General features: G+C 36.9%; 2 protein-coding genes across 3 annotated transcripts; one reads left to right on the top strand and one right to left on the bottom strand.

Annotated features, from left to right (window-relative positions):
- Positions 1-2,008: 2,008 nt before the first annotated feature.
- On the bottom strand, positions 2,009-5,333 carry LOC108986686 (plant cysteine oxidase 3). 2 transcript variants are annotated; one of them, XM_018959384.2, is made up of 5 exons: positions 5,091-5,333; positions 4,565-4,716; positions 4,059-4,221; positions 2,569-2,784; positions 2,009-2,411 (listed from the first exon to the last, which is right to left on the bottom strand). In XM_018959384.2, the coding sequence occupies exons 1-5, from the start codon at positions 5,296-5,298 to the stop codon at positions 2,284-2,286; spliced, it is 867 nt and encodes a 288-aa protein (XP_018814929.1). In that variant the 5' UTR covers positions 5,299-5,333; the 3' UTR covers positions 2,009-2,283. The 2 variants fall into 2 exon arrangements, with proteins under 2 accessions (XP_018814929.1, XP_018814930.1); XM_018959385.2 differs by having other exon boundaries at positions 2,009-2,412; positions 2,585-2,784.
- Positions 5,334-5,487: 154 nt separating this feature from the next.
- LOC108986687 (protein MIS12 homolog) lies at positions 5,488-13,092 on the top strand. Its single transcript, XM_035686089.1, has 7 exons — positions 5,488-5,762; positions 5,869-5,926; positions 6,313-6,432; positions 10,931-11,026; positions 11,325-11,463; positions 12,559-12,693; positions 12,811-13,092. The coding sequence occupies exons 1-7, from the start codon at positions 5,641-5,643 to the stop codon at positions 12,870-12,872; spliced, it is 732 nt and encodes a 243-aa protein (XP_035541982.1). The 5' UTR covers positions 5,488-5,640; the 3' UTR covers positions 12,873-13,092.
- Positions 13,093-15,902: the final 2,810 nt, after the last annotated feature.

Raw genomic sequence — 15,902 nt, 5'->3', positions numbered from 1 at the left:
GAGAGACATCTTTACTTCCTGCAAAGCTTCCCATCTTGATCTTTTGGTTTCTTCTAAATCTCTAGTGCTTTAAAAATGCTACAAGGAAGACACAAAGTCCAACAGCAAGAGCAATCTAAGTCCTAGGTTTTAATGGGTGATGATGAATCTCAAAGGAGCAAGCTGCTTTTATTTGAGCAAGGATGAATCAAGAGTCCTATCTTTTAAGGAATTGACCGCAAGAGTGGGTTAGATTCTAGGTGCGTTTGTCAGTTGATTTCTGAGATGCTTCTTCAACTTTTTTCTTCCAATAGATATAATGAAAGATGGAATGAAAAATGCTTCTTCAACTTCTCAAATCTTCCCTCTTGCATTTCAATCGACTTCTCAATTTTTTTTTTTTTTAATTTCTGATAGATGACGTCAACGGTTACATGTGGGTTGCGCACGCCGGTTGTATGTATCCAATTCTCAGCCTCCAAATTCATATAAAACCCCTCGTATTAGAATCCAGAATAATTTTTTTACTCACAAGAAATTGTCTTGTCCCAAAATTGAGAAAGAATGGAGAGAGTAATGCTTATGCTATCTAATTATGTAGGATAGGATGATCTTCTTCCATCGCTTGAAATGGAGTATCATTTATCGCGAAACTTCGCTTATTTTGGTGCTTATCCATTGAGTATATAATCTTTCTAGAAGCACAAATGACCAAAACAATTCACAATTTGCATTAAATGGATACTCTCCCTTTTCACATGTGTGCACCCATGCAAAATTAAAGTAGGATAGCAGTATCAAACTCTGGCACTTCAATGTACACATGGAAGTTGGAACTCTTTGGTCATGGGGCCGGCTAGAAGGGGGATTGATCACAATGTTCTTTAAAACGCGCTTGGGAATCAGATGCAGTTGATTTACCAACAAAACTCACCAGGGTACTCGAATTGATCAAAATATCAAAAGTTCAAATTGACCATGCACCTTCATGATCTGCAGGTATTCGTAAATTAATCAAACAAGTTCAGCACGCACCACTAACCACACTTTCCTTGTTACCAAAAAACCCAACAATGGTAAAGAAACTTGACTATCATTTAGTTAAAACTGACTTGATCATCTGTCAGTTGGCCGCTTCCCTACAGACCAATCCATCAGATACCTATGATTTGATAATTCAATAACCACATGAATTTGTTACCTGTTTGCAGTAATGTTCACAGCACTTCGAGCATTTCTCTATATAAAACCAGGCCCTCCAACTACTTCCACACGCACAAGATTTGTTTTCCTTCTGAACACTACGTCAAGGCTTCCCATGGTTTCCTCATTTCATTTCCTTCACTTTGTTCCCTCCTTATCCTCATCTATTCCTCCATAGCATAAACATCCAAGGCAATGCATTGGATTTGAACTTTCCCTTCTAGCGTTTCAGTCTTTCAGAACCTTTGGAGGCCTGTGCCGCCCCCACAGTTCTAGCATAATTGCGTTGGTGGATATGCAACATGAGACATGTGGGATGGGGTCAAATTTAACTTTCAAGTTCTATCTAAAGGCTTATAGGTTTGGGATTCTACCTACTAGACCACATCATCAACTATATTAAATTCACTCAAAATAAATAAATAAAGGAGGAGAAGAAGAAGAAGAAGAAATATTATTGTTTAGAGAGTATGGACAAGGCTTTGTTATAATACTCCTTGTGAGGTATGCTTACGATAATGCTTCACGGATCCCACCTAAAGGGCTAAAATTTATTTATAAATCTCCTCTTGAGATAGACTTGGAATTATAATTAGTGGGCCCTAGTGACTCCTCTCTCCGTTGTAAAATTTACAGGGCACTACACCTGCTCTAATAGGTGGGTTCAAAACTGGAAGAAAGATTTGGGGCAAGACCAGATTTGTTAGCAGATACAAGGGTGGACTGAAATAATTACACCTGTGTGTGTGTGTATGAGTGTATATAAAGAGCATAATATACAAAACTGAGTGATAAAGAAACGCCAATGACACACGTAACATCATGATTGGTGTAGCTAAAACCCTTGCAAAAAATGGCATACTAGCTTAGAGATTACTCATTCAATTCATGTTACGGTTCTATGAACAAAATTCTACATCTCAAGTAAATTTCTTCATGAAAATATAGGGGAGAATCATCTATAAAGCACGCTTCATCAGCATTTTAGTGCCTCTTTTGTAAGACTGGCAGTAACCATGGCAATAACATTTGCTGCAGTCCAAAACTTGAACTGAAAGCAATGAGAAACTTGGGCTACCTACCAACTGGATGTGGTAAGGGCTATGCCTGAATAGCTGGGCCAGCATATTTTCCCTGGCGCATATAGAGATCATCTGGTGTTTCTACCTCTGCAAGCCATGCATAGTCCTCTTCTTTTCCATTAATTATACCAGCTCCATTTCTTGCTGCTGCAGTAATATGTTTAACAGCTCACTCAAGTTAGTTGCCATTTTCATGTAATAAAATAAGGAAAAAAAGTATGAATTACTGAGTTATATGTGCATATTGTAGAAGGGCAAAAGGAGCGAAAGAAAAAAAGTAAGATGGTTACTTCAAGTTACTTACAGAAGGTTGAGTATGGGAAGGTTGAGTATGGGTAGTCATGGTAGTAAGAACATTTTCTGCCTGCTGCCTCTCTGTAGGGAGGTGAGAGGATGTCAAGCACAGCACAAGGGGTGAGTGCGGTAAAACAATGCAAATTACCCCCACTCATTGGGTACAGAACAGTTGTTTCACATGGTGCTGCTAAAACTTTATCAACTGACAACTTTGCCAATCTAACTGCAAATGAAAGAAGCTTTCATCAAAACTTCAAATTATTGACCCTTAACATCCTGAAATCAAGAACATGGGATGGGACTATCTTTCCTTCAAGAAGTTCACATGTTACAACTTTTTTGGTTCCTAAGTAAAAAAGGACATGTCCATCTCATGAAATTTGGCTAATTCACGATAAAAGAAAAAGCCATCCTGTAGGAGTGGAATCACTCTCTCTTTCAGTAAGTGGTCGCCATGCAAATCTGACATGCAGACCAAAGATTGGCCATGGGCTGGTGATTACAACAATTAGGGAGATTGTAGATGAGTCCAGCCCTCATTTCACCATGAGGTGCACAGGAGGGTCATGCAATAGTGATTGTTGATGAGTCAAGCCCAAATTTCACCATGAGGTGTTCAGTACAGTCATCAGAAGTTCATTTGACTGTGACAGTCATCTAACTGGCTGGTATTTTCCGTAGGACCATCTAAATAAAAAAGACAGCCCAAACTGATGGCATAAAATTTAGCCCGTTGATTGATTTATTAACGACTGCTTGGCACAAATCAATTTCGCAATGAGCCAACAATTTGAGCTGAGACATTATGAGTAGAATACATAAAAAGAGAGAGAGAGAGAACGCTTTAATCATATCAACACTACTAATAATGAAATCCCATCTTCACCGTTTCTAACAAAATTCCTAAGAAGATAATGTCTCTGTTAGTGCTTGTGTTACTCAAGCAGAAAATTGCATACCTCCTACTGTCAGCTCTGAGTTAAGGAGGTAAAAGGAAAAAAAGAGAAAAAATTAACGAATCAAGTTAACCTTTAGCAACAATATACTAGGTCTATTTTTGGTGTAATACGTGTCCATCAGGTTTATCTGGCCGGAAAATGGTATTTGAAAAGAAATTAAATGCTTTTACACAAGGAGCTCACACTTCTATTCCTTTTCGATAAGTAAGGTAACACATTGAGCTTATCCTGATCCCAAATCATTTCAACATGACCAATTAAATCGGTTAATGATAAGTAAGATAACAAGCTGAGCTTATTCTGGTCCCCAATCATTTCAACATGACCATAAAAGTGGTTAATCATGCAGTGACTTCTGAGATTAGAGACCCTTTGTGTAATAGGGAGTTACACAAAGGAGCCTTTTCAGATAATTTCTCAAAGTAGGATAGAGACTTCATAAAAGCAACTACTAGATGGGATATCCATAATAATCAAGCAAGAATTGTTTTTTGGTAACTGTATGTCCTCACAAGCTGAAATAACTGAGAACACAGACCTGGAAAGGAACTTGGTCCCTTGCTTTCCTGGATTTGGGCAGGCTCAACCCAATCATAAGCTTTCACATGCAAGGAGCCATAGAGAACTTTGCTAAAAACAGTCATCCCAGGATGGTCATGTAGTGGAATAACTGCGGAAGTAGGAAAGCAAAATACACACATCTACAGATGAAATAAAAACATCATACTCAATATATTTTGAAACAGCTGCTTACAAACACACACACAAGCCATACATAAACCCCAGGCGAATGCATGCAAACAGGCAGTTCCAAAATCAGCTGTCAGATGATCTTAAGAATCAATCTGCAAACAAAATTCCTCAAAGGACTTCTTTTTCCAATGAATGAGAAAATATATACTAAAAAATGGTAAAATGATACACAGCCATACTTCAAGTTTTGTTATTGGAAAACTAAGTATTAGGAACTTCTAATGTGAGAACAAGGAATTACAAGCTTCAACAACTTTTCATCCAGAAGATTAAGAAAATGCTAGAGCATACCGTAAAATCATTGCACTCATAAATATCCAGATAAGTTATTGGTTGTGCCCATCGTGCTACCCTGTTTAGCTGGCTAAGTCCGAAAATTCCATGTCCTCGATCATCATCTGACTGTTCCTCTTTAAGCCCAAGATCAGCTGGTCCTATTGTGTCTATTAAATAATGAGTATGAATGAGGTCAGAATCCACAATAAAAATCTAATGTCATAAAATTTGCCAATGCATTTAGTAAATCTTTGGTTAGAAATGGCTACAGTACATTGACGCCACCAATCAATTAAATGATTCCCCAAATACAAATTCGGCATGGTTCATAACAGCATCAGGGTCTAATTATGTGCTAATTTCATTCTCATGTAAACTGAAATTCCAAAGATCAACTCCAAAATGACCCTACAACATTATTATCAAATGTATTATTTAAAGCAAACGAAATTGAGCCGAACTTTGCAAACTGCAACAAAACCTTGGAAAATTACATGTAATAACCATGCTTATTCATGGAGTTGATGAAATTGGGACAAACCCAGAAGAGAAGAGAGCCTCTGGACAGCTTGAGAAGAGGGAAGTGGTGTCGGTGAGGGCGTGAAGGTCTTGCTGCAGAGGTCGTAGAGAGCCTGGACTTTGGACGTCTTCTTGGTCATGCTTAGGTGCCTCAGAAACATGGAGCAACTGTCTTTGATTTGCAAAAATACCGTCACCTTATCGGATGCTTTTTGGAATTTTGAAAACATTTTGGCCTCGATTGAGATTTGAGAGTCGGACGAAAAAAAAAATTAAAAACTTGACAGACAAAGGGAGAGAGAGTGACAGCCACCGGCCCACCAGAAGGAGTACAACCCGGCCCGAACAAATCGGTCCGAACCGGGTTGAGTTGGTTTTGCCCTTTTTTTTTAAAAAAAAAATTGTTTTTTTTAAATTTGAAAATCTCCTTTGTCATTGTCCTGTACCAGAAGCTCCTCTCTTGTCTCCTTTTTGGCGGGAAAGTTCTCCGAGGTGAAGACGAAGTCTCTCTCTCTCTCTCTCTCTCTCTCTCTCTGTACTAAACTAGTATGTGTGCGTGGAAGTAAGGGAGAATGGAAGGCGGCGAAAGCGAGGCAATATTCGAGTCGCTGAATCTGAACCCCCAACTCTTCATCAACGAAACCCTAAACACCGTCGACGATTTGGTCGATGACGCTTTCCATTTCTTTCGCGAGTATGCCTCTCTCTCTCTCTCGCTCTCTCTCTCAATCTAGATTAGCAATGTTCTCTTTCATTGTAGTATTTGCTAATCTGAATATGTATTCTTGATTACCCTGCAGACAAGCTTCGAACCGTTTGAACACCCACGCCACCGATAGATCCGAAGATCTAACCAAGGTTATTTTTTTTTTTTTTTTTTTTTTTTTTTTTTTTTTCCGGTTTTTTCTTTTTAAGTTTTGCTAATATTTTCGTAGTTGCTCATTCTGTAAAACCAACATAATTTACTTTGGTTTTCTATTCGCTTTCTTTTTCAATTTCATTTTTAGTGTTAGTGAGTTGAATGGTTAGCTGTGTAAGCTGAAGCATGTCCTATTAAATTGAGAAAAAAAGGCTGGAGTTTACTCATATGTACCGGACGGAAACTTTTGAATCACTACTACGAAAAGTGATGGTTCTTTTTTTAATAGTTAATGTCAACTGCTAATAAAACTTCAATGTGGCTGTAATTGCTTGTTCTCGCGTGTAAAGTGTTTGATTTGTTTTGCTTCTTTGGATGGCTGTAGGGTATTGATACTGTACGGAGTATTGTTCAGTCGGTTTTGGATAAGCGGCTGGCTATGTGGGAGAAGTACTGTCTTCGACACTGCTTTGCTCTTCCTCAAGGGTTTTCCTTACCGAAAGCTGTATGTTCTGTCTGCTAATTGGTGCACTTGGGCATTGGTCAATCATAATATTTTTGTTGTTGTTGTTGTGTTGTCTTCTTTATTTTCTTTCCGTTAGTTTCAACTGCTGTAAACTGTTAAGTGTTTTCATAGGATGTTGACTGATTGGGGAGTTGTACCATTGCATTTTGTCTGAGACATTGTGTCCTCATGCAAATTCTTCTCTAGGATGTTACTTATGGACTAGTACTACTCGCAGGCCATTTTAGCTTTGTCTACCCTTATTGGGACTATAATGATAATTTTATCCGAGGGTAACACATCAGTTTTTGTTGCGAGGGTAACACTCACTAATCACATTATAATATCTATTCTATCAATCTATGTGAGCAATTTATATATTAGCCTATGGCATTGTACTACAGTCCTATGCCCACTTTCCTGTTCCCATTCTTCATTCCACAGCAATCCCCATTTTAGTTAGGAAAATTCTACAAACTACACTCTTATCTCACTCTTATTCCACTACGATGTTGTGGTATAGCCCATCAACCTTTGAATTTTTCTTTGAAAAATATGAAGGATGATCCAAGGATGATGAAAAGTGTCACATGTTACATAATGGGAAGATAGTGGGATAACAATATGGTCTATTGCATTACTCTTCTAGGTAACATTCTTTCTAGAAAAAGATTTGTTGCATCGCTTGTATTTTCTATCTTCTCAAAGGAACCCCATCAAGTTGATGCTTCTGCTGAGCTTATGAATCTCTCTAGTGGTTCACCCCAATGGAACATCACTTTCCTTAGAGCCGTCCAAGATTGGGAAATTGACACATTTACAGATTTCTTTAATCTTTTACACACTTGTAGAATGTCTAGAGGAGCGGATAAGACGATATGGTCACCATCCAAGAAGGGGAGATACGCTGTACAGTCTTACTATAAGTATCTTGTGACACACTCTACAAGAACATTCCCATGGAAGAACATATGGAAGATTGAGGCCCCTTAAAAGCTTCTTTTTTTGTATGGACAGCTTCGTTAGGGAAGATTCTCACTTTAGATAATCTAAGGAAACACCGCTTCATTGTATTGGATTGGTGCTGCATGTGTAAGAAAAGTGATCAATCTTGTGGATCATCTATTATTGCATTGTGATGTAGCCATGAGTTTATGATACGATATCTTTGCGAGAGTGGGACTCATTTGGGTAATGCCAAGAAGGGTTGTTGAATTTTTGGCCAGTTGGCAAGGAATCCGGGGTGATTCTCAAATTGTAGCTATGTGGAAGATGATACCGACCTGTCTATGGAGGTGCATATGGATGGAGAGGAACGGTTGGAGCTTTGAGGATCGTGAACAGACAATGGATGAGCTTAAAACTTTTTTTCTGCACACTTTATTCCATTGGTCGATTGTAATAGACTTTAATGGCATGAACATACATGATTTTCTGGTATCTTTAGGCAGTCCTGCCTAGGCGTGGCTCTTGTATATGTCCTGTTTACTTGACTTCGCCTATTTACTGATCAAAAAAAAAAAAAAAAAATTTGATGCTTCTGCCTCATGGTCATTAAGATTGATTTTGTCGCATATATATATATATATTTTGGATAAGTATTTCGTTGCATATGTGCTAGAAGCATCACCTTTATTAGCATAATTGACAAACTAATTGTTAGGGGGACTGAATATTGGAGTAGATGATCTCATGCTTCATTGTGCTACCCACCCTATTTGAGTGGGTGGCACCCCCACCTTGCCCCTGGCCCCACTTGGGCAGGTGGCAATATTCCACCTCTCCCTTGGCCACACACAATCACCTAATTGTCCGACGTTTGAAACCCCAAATAGGCAAAAACACCATAAAAATACATATCGCAGCTATAAAAACACAGATCCAACTGCAAATCTATAGATCTAAAAAAACTACACAAATCCAAAAGATATACAAATATCTAAAACCAAAGAAAAAAAAAAAGAAAACAAAGAGAATAAAATAAAAAGATATGGAGACCCATAGACTGGCCATGGGTTTGTGCAGTCCGTGGGTCTCCGTTGAGACAACAGCCAGTCGTGGCTGTGGGTTTGCGCCCCGCCAAAGAGGAGGAGGAGGAGGGAAGAAGAGAAGGTGGAGGCATGGGCTGGAAAAAAAAAAAAGATGGGTTGGGGACTTTGGGGTACATTAAGGTTGATTTATTTGCATTGGATACAATGAATAGAAAAGGTAATGTTGAAGGGGAAAATTGATCAAATGCTTCATTTCTGACTTCTCTTTGAAGTCAACCAAATCATTTGAGTGTACAAGAAAAATAATTTATCCATTTTTTTTTTTGCAAATTTCTACCAATTGATATTCCTTAATGGTATTCCTTGATGACATGTGAACCATTTAATTAATCAGATTTTGTTATCTGTGCACTTGGATTTGGGTCAGATGAGAGGGTGAACCAATCAAAGAGACCTTTTGTCAACTTAAATGGCCTAATAAAGCCCCTTTTCTTTTTTCTTTGTTCTGCAAAAAAAATATATTTAGGTTTAGATTTCAAGTACTTGATAATTTGATTAGTATTTACTATTAAAATGCTCACAATAACAGTTTCTATCTACAAAAAGTGCTTCTGTTGTCAATGTTCTATTTATTACCATAATCTGTTGTACATATCTCTCTTCAGTCCTGCTCAAGAACTTTTCACCTCCATGAACTTCTATCAAGATATTTAACCATTAATTTAAAGGGATGGGCCAGATGGCACTTGAATCACTTAAAATAAGTACTAAAATTGGATGGTTCAGATATATATTGAGATCAAAGGGAGGCTTACAAAAGCAGCTCCTCGAAACTAAAGTTAGCAGTATCAGATGGCTTATAGATAAACTCGATCTCGACCTGTGCTATCATGTAATTTACAAAGCATATCATGTAATTTACAAAATGGCTTAGGGGTATCTAAGCCATTTTGCTTTGTATCAGATGGCTTTGTATAAACCCCTAGGGGTTGGCTGAAGTGGTAAAGGCCTAGGGCTTGGGGTTATGCTTCCCCTAGGTCTAATGTTCAAATCCCATTGGGTACAAACAATTTCTCGGGGCCATCAGACTGGGGGATTTTCCTCTTGATTTACCTGAGGTGCACTTGCGGGAAACTCTTTGCCGAGGGCCTATGCGCTCCCGGGATTAGTCGGGATGCTGTTTCTGACACCCAGTGCCAATAAAAAAAAAAAACATGATATGCTTTGTATAAGAAATCTGATCCGGTTACATATTGTGTTATCATCAACTTTCTTCAGTAGACCATCCTTGTGTAATTTAGTATTCTTGTTTGCTATAAAAGTGATGCCACAGAAATTTCATGGCCAGAGAAGAAGATATATTCTTTTTGAAAATAAGAAAGTAAAGCTATGTGTTCAATTAGGTCTCATTTGTTTTCACAGATGAGATGAGTTAAGATTAAAGTTAAAAATTGAATAAAATATTGTTAGAATATATATTTTTAATATTATTTTTGTTTTTTTATGTGAAAAAGTTGAATTGTTTATTTTATTTTGTGTGGGAACTTGAGAAAGTTGTAATGATTAGATGAGTTGAGAGGAGTTGTGAAAACAAACGAGGTCTTAGTTTTAAGAAGGCTTTTTGTTCTAGAATGAAGTGTTGTTAGCAGATATTTATCAATGATTTGGGGTAATACAATTTGGCGAACCTACCACTTTTAATACATTGAACCATCAAACTATGAAAATGTTGCAATGTACATCCCCCTTCTGATCATCAAGATTATGAACATTATAACTTTTTGGTAGTCTGAGGGTACATTGTGTCAAAAGTGGTAATTTGCCTACCATGTTTGGAAGTGGGTTTGGGTGTGTAAAGTGTGTTTTCAGAGAAGGGGAGAGAGGAGAGGGAGAGGGAGAGGGATTCCAGTGATAGATTTTAGGTGTTATTAACTATGCTTTTTATTTCATCTTTTGAATCAGTTAGTCAAATTAGGAGCTGGGTTTTAAGGTCATAGTTCTGTAGGGAAATCAAGTCAAAACTCAAAAGTTGAGTGTTCTGGTTTATGAAGAGCATGCAGTTCTAACATGAAGCTTTCTCGTTTTCTTTCCTTTTTCCTTCTGTTTTCCCTAACTACTAGTTTTGTTATATCATTCACCACCATTGACAGCTGTTAAGCTTCTTCTTTCTTGTAATCGTTTTCTTTGGATATTGGAATACTTGAGCTTTTTCGTACCGTAACCTTCCAAATAAACCTTCAGAATCCCATGGATTTTTGGCTCTGGAAAAGAGACCACTTCGTTGTTTTTACCTTTTTGAAATATTAATCAAATGGCTAAGTTATCCTCTTTTGATCAATTTAAACTTTTTGGACAATTGGTCAGTTGACAGGTATCAAAGGAGTGGTTCTAAGCTCAAGTAATCATATTCTTTACACCACATTTTAGTTAATTATAGTTTTCTGTGCTATAAACTTTCTTTATTTATATCAAGACTCGTCAAACATTAAAATAAATCTTTTTCCCAGGATGAACCAAACGGTGACATTTTGATGTGTGAAGAACCACTCTGTGATACGGATCTTGAAGCACAGTTGGAATCCTTGAGGAACAAACTTACTGTGGTAAAAGCTATCCAGCATGCTGCAAGTTTGCATGCAATTGTATTTTTTTCTATTATCAACCCCCCCCCCCCCCCCAAAAAAAAAAAAAAAAAAGAAAAATTCTTCTTATCAGCTACTATTCACCACCCCACACCTCACACCTTATGAAAAGCACCCTCATACTCTATGAAAAACACCTCCATACCCTATGAAAAAACTATAGGTGTGGGGTGTGAGAGTGAATAGTAGCTGATGCATAATAAATAAAAAAATAAAAAAAAACCACATATTTCCCTTTTGATGGGTATATGATGTACAGGTTGGGAGGGAGTCTGCTGTGCTCGAACGTGAGTTCCAATCATTAGAAAAGCTGTGTGCTTCTAGCAATCGGAGTGCTGGAATTGTCAACGAGGCATTAGAACTATACGAGACAAATTCTGCACATGACTTCTTCCAGGGTAATTAGATAAGCTTTCCAAATCTACATTTTCTTTATTTAAGATTGCGTGACATCCACTTTAATTTTATTCATGCACAATAACAGTTAGTGTTATGAAGTTAATCTTACAATACAGTAAATTCTTTTGGTAATATGAGACTTGAGTTTAGTAATAAACTTGAGTTTAGTTGTTCAATGAATGCCCTGATTATGAATTACCATCTCCATATTTGTTCATCTTCTGAAGTCAATTACATAAAAATCCTAGTCACTTGATAATCGACAAGAATCACTTGGACCATCTCCTTTTACTCAGAGAGATCCTGCAGCAACTGCTACACTCTGAAGATTTCTTTTTATTATCACATTATTACAACTTCCAGAAATTTTGGAAAATGCACTTGTGTCTAAGTAGCCAGGAGTTAGGGGGAATATTTTAGTATTATTATGTTATTTTTTTATTGGCATAATTGTTGGGACCATTTGAAGACTTGTATGAAAGTCTCAATTGCCAACCAGGTGGTTATAGAAAACTTGTGCCAATGTGCAATGAGGCACTAATGCTGCTTCAATCTATTATCTTCTTTCCCCTTCAAGAAAAATTATTTTATTGATGTCCATCAAATACTTGTGAACATTCCTCCAATTGCAGAAATACCTGTTGTAAGCTGCCCTAAGTAAAAATTTGATGGTACTCTCTGAGATACTGCAGTTTGAGGTTGTCTTTTTTCTGTGTTTTTTCCCCTACGAGTGTGCTGTTTTTCCCCTTTGGGCTTCACTCGGGTTACGAAGGGATGGGTCAAGTTGGGGTAGAGCTTGGATTCAGAACTTACAAAGTAAAGAAATACCTCCTTGTCTGCACCCTCTATTGGTTCTGCATTGGAAGGTTTTTTTTTTAATATTATTATTAATATTATTTATCTTGCTGTTAGCATTTTGATGATAGTGGAATGGAAGATTTTCTACATTTAGGTTTTAAATTATTGTTAATTAATTGTTTTCAAGACTTATTTGTTAAATGTTTCCCAAACATTTTTGAAGACACATTCTTATATATTATTCCTTTTTTTTTTATATATATAAGTAAATTCTTATATATTATTCCTTCATGCAGAGATGGTGAGAACTGCATCAGAACTCCGGACACGAATGTTAAAGTTGAAAATGGGCAAATCAGTAGGGACTGAACAGACTAAAGCAGAGATGTTTTATAATCCAAACCGAGATTTGTCTAAGTTGGATAGCAAAGGTATCAATTACATCAAGTTGATGTTCTTTTGGTCCTACTGCAAGTAATATTACCTCTAGGGACAGAATATTTTCATGTTTGTGCTGAGACACTTTTTTTTTTTAATTTTTTTGGCAGGCTCAACAACTGAAAAGTTGGAAGAACTCCAACAATTTTTAGCTGAAATGAAGAAATTGTAAGCATCTGTATTCCCTCACTCATGGACTGCAGATGGTAATCGTTAGTATGTATTTTCCGATTCTATTAGTTTTATCTTTCTGTGATTGTTCTAAATAAATCAATACGGTTGTAAGCTTAATCACATATGCTATGAACACATGCATTTTACCCTGATCAGTAAGGATAAAGCAATTTTTAGACAATAATGACTCAAGAATCCTCAAGAAAGAAAAATTACTACCAAAGGTCTAATTAGAGCCCATATCAAGTTCGGTAGCATATTCATATCATAGCTTTCATCAATTAATCTTACTAATTTTCCTTTTGCTAAAATATACTTTGGTTCCTCAAGTTTTGGCTTGACAAATTTGGTGCTTGAAATTCAAATATGTGAATAGTCCCATGGATGATATGGACAAACTGTATAGGTAACTACAATATGGGTTAGAGTTACGGATGCTCTAATGTCCGCATCATTTTATCTATTTACTAACCACTTTGTGGAGTTTTGATTTCAAGAAACTACACTTCACCCCAAAACTTGTAACAATGAACCGTCTATTAGAGTTTAGCTTGATCTATGGATTCCTTCATTGCCATCTCTGAAACTCCAACTTTACCCTCTAGACCCCAACAAGGTTTCAGAACTGAAGATGGAACGACCTTGAAGATAGAACATCTTATTGCATTCTCTCACTCAAGTCTAAAATTCTGGAGATTCATATTTCCCAATATAATTTATCGACAATTGGAGACCAGCATAAATGGTTTCACCATGCTTCTGGTCAGTATTCCGTCAAATCAGCCTGAGCAGCTCTAGTTTCCAATTCAAGTTCTCCCCAATCATTCTTTGCCGAGTGAGGTCTGGAAAAGAAAAACTTACGATGCAAACCCGACTAAATTTCTTCATAGGAAAAGTTGTTTCTAGCATTCTTTCAAGATCACTGCTGTAATGAATATTGTATCTGTCCCTAAGGTCTCTGCTGTGGGGCGGTTTCCCCGTCATAAAAAAAAACTGTTCTGTCCCTTACGTGGAAGAGGGATCGCTTATCCACCTTTTTCTAAGATAAACTCCTGCATCCTGTGGAGGCAGTCTCCATGGCCTTTAAAATTTAAATAGTTCCAACATTTGATGATAATCAGTGACCAGTTTTGGAAAAAAAAAAAAGCTCGAAATCCATCAATATATTTTGGGATTCATACAGAGGAGTCTCATCAGTTGCAAGTCTTTGCCATACTGTCCCAGTGTCCCTAGATTGTATTTGGTTCTTGAGAAACCACTTAGTTCACAACAACCTCTGCTCAAATCCAATTACCTTTGTTGTTACTGTTGTGAAAAAGTTAGGCTTCGTTTGGATATTGAGTTGAGCTCAGTTCTTTATGAATAGTAGTGAGTTGAGTAATAGAGGCAGTTATGTGGGGTTAATCTAAACTGAGTTTAAAGTATATTTGGATATTAAGATGAGTTTAGTACTTTTTATGTGAAGTTGAAAAAAGTTGTAGGTCTTATGTGTAAGGAAGTTTTAAGTTGAGATGTGTTTAGTAATTTGAGAGTTAGGTATTTAGATGTTAGACTCAGCTTAAAATTAAACTGAGCTCAGCTTAAAACTAAACTGAGCTCAGCTTAAAATTAAACTGAGCTCAGCTGAGTCTTACAACCCAATGCAACCTAAGACAAGATTGTACATCCAGAGTGATTAAGCACCAATCTTCCATTCCTATCCCCAAATGGTCCCGGAGGCCAAGTCCTTCTGAGAACCAGTTGCTACCTCAGCATATATTCAAGGGCCTAGGATTCAAAACTTGTTGCTTATCTTATTTGCTTGGAGAAGCCAAAGATTAAAGGCATTTTTGTCCACCACCTCAACGGTAAAGTCAGTATATGAAATTCCAAATGAATGATACAGTACCTTTTACCAGTCCCTTCGCACCATTGTGAAGTCGGAGACCATGTCAATACTTTTGGCTTAGATTCTAATTTGAATGGGATTTGTATTGTGAGGAGAGAAATTGAGTTTGTGAAATGAGGTGTAAGATGTTGGGGGTTATATTGACAGAAGAGTTATGTTACGTACTAGACTTTCATCTCATTCCCTTTGCACCATTGCTGACATAGATTAACTATTACTTTTTAAAATAATCAATTTAAGGGTTAAATTGATGCCTAATCAACCAAGTAGAATAAGAGAGATGATGGCGTAAGATGTAACATTTTCCTTGATGGAATCTTTGCAAAACAAGAAGAGGTAGACCAAGCAGCTCTATACAAGATGATGCCCAAATGTATAGAATTAGAGAGGGTTAAAAACACAAACTGAAAATGATGAAAGATGAAGTGATGAAGCGGAATCAAATGATCAATAGATCAAGACTGAAAATATCAAAGAGATGCTCAAAAAGGATACTGACTGGTACAAGAATAACTCAAGCAGAGAATAAAAAGAGGTTTTTCAACAATGGAGAAAGAATCAAGAAATGCAAAATACAATTATGGAGTGCATAAATATCGTGCAATCATTTTAAAAAAAAAATGAAATTCATTATTAAATAATTAATTTTTTTTCTTATAAATCTCGTATTTATTCACTTTTACTATACTTACATACTCCACAACTATATCATTTCTCTTCATTTTTTACATGACTGAAATGATCATTGAAAGTTGAAGCTTTGAGTACCTTCTTTTTAAGGACTTGACTTTCCTTTACGGTAGTACGAGTGATTATAAGTTTTCACCATCACTCACAAAAGCCCCAAAACCAAAATCAGGAAATTGTTGTGCTGATGGAAGCAGTGCTCCAAGTTTTGTTGCTCTGAATGATTTCTCAAATTGAGCTCAACATCGTTTAGTTTCCGAGATTTGAATGCTTTCCTTCAGATCTCAGACATCAACTTCCAACTACTTCAGCTGGATTGGCTGACATTCTCAAGCTGACGTTTTACATGATGGGCTTTTAGATAATATTATGACAAAGTACGAATTTATTGCAAAACGACAAAAACTTGAAAAGAGTCATCTTTTATCCCACCCTAAAGCCGGCAAGTAAAAG

Source organism: Juglans regia, chromosome 15, assembly GCF_001411555.2.
Source record: "Juglans regia cultivar Chandler chromosome 15, Walnut 2.0, whole genome shotgun sequence".
Taxonomy (NCBI): Eukaryota; Viridiplantae; Streptophyta; class Magnoliopsida; order Fagales; family Juglandaceae; genus Juglans; species Juglans regia.
Note: the sequence above shows the minus strand (reverse complement) of the source record. Positions and strands in the feature narration are given on the sequence as shown.

Excerpts from the sequence above, each read along its gene's own strand:
- LOC108986686 (XM_018959384.2), bottom strand. The coding sequence starts at position 5,298 with ATGTTTTCAAAATTCCAAAAAGCATCCGATAAGGTGACGGTATTTTTG. Across the intron at positions 4,717-5,090 it reads GAGGCTCTCTTCTCTTCTGG|ACACAATAGGACCAGCTGAT; the intron begins GTTTGTCCCAAT and ends ATTATTTAATAG. Across the intron at positions 2,412-2,568 it reads CTTCCCATACTCAACCTTCT|CAGCAAGAAATGGAGCTGGT; the intron begins GTAAGTAACTTG and ends ATATTACTGCAG.
- LOC108986687 (XM_035686089.1), top strand. The coding sequence starts at position 5,641 with ATGGAAGGCGGCGAAAGCGAGGCAATATTCGAGTCGCTGAATCTGAAC. Across the intron at positions 6,433-10,930 it reads GGTTTTCCTTACCGAAAGCT|GATGAACCAAACGGTGACAT; the intron begins GTATGTTCTGTC and ends TCTTTTTCCCAG. Across the intron at positions 11,027-11,324 it reads TGAGGAACAAACTTACTGTG|GTTGGGAGGGAGTCTGCTGT; the intron begins GTAAAAGCTATC and ends TATGATGTACAG.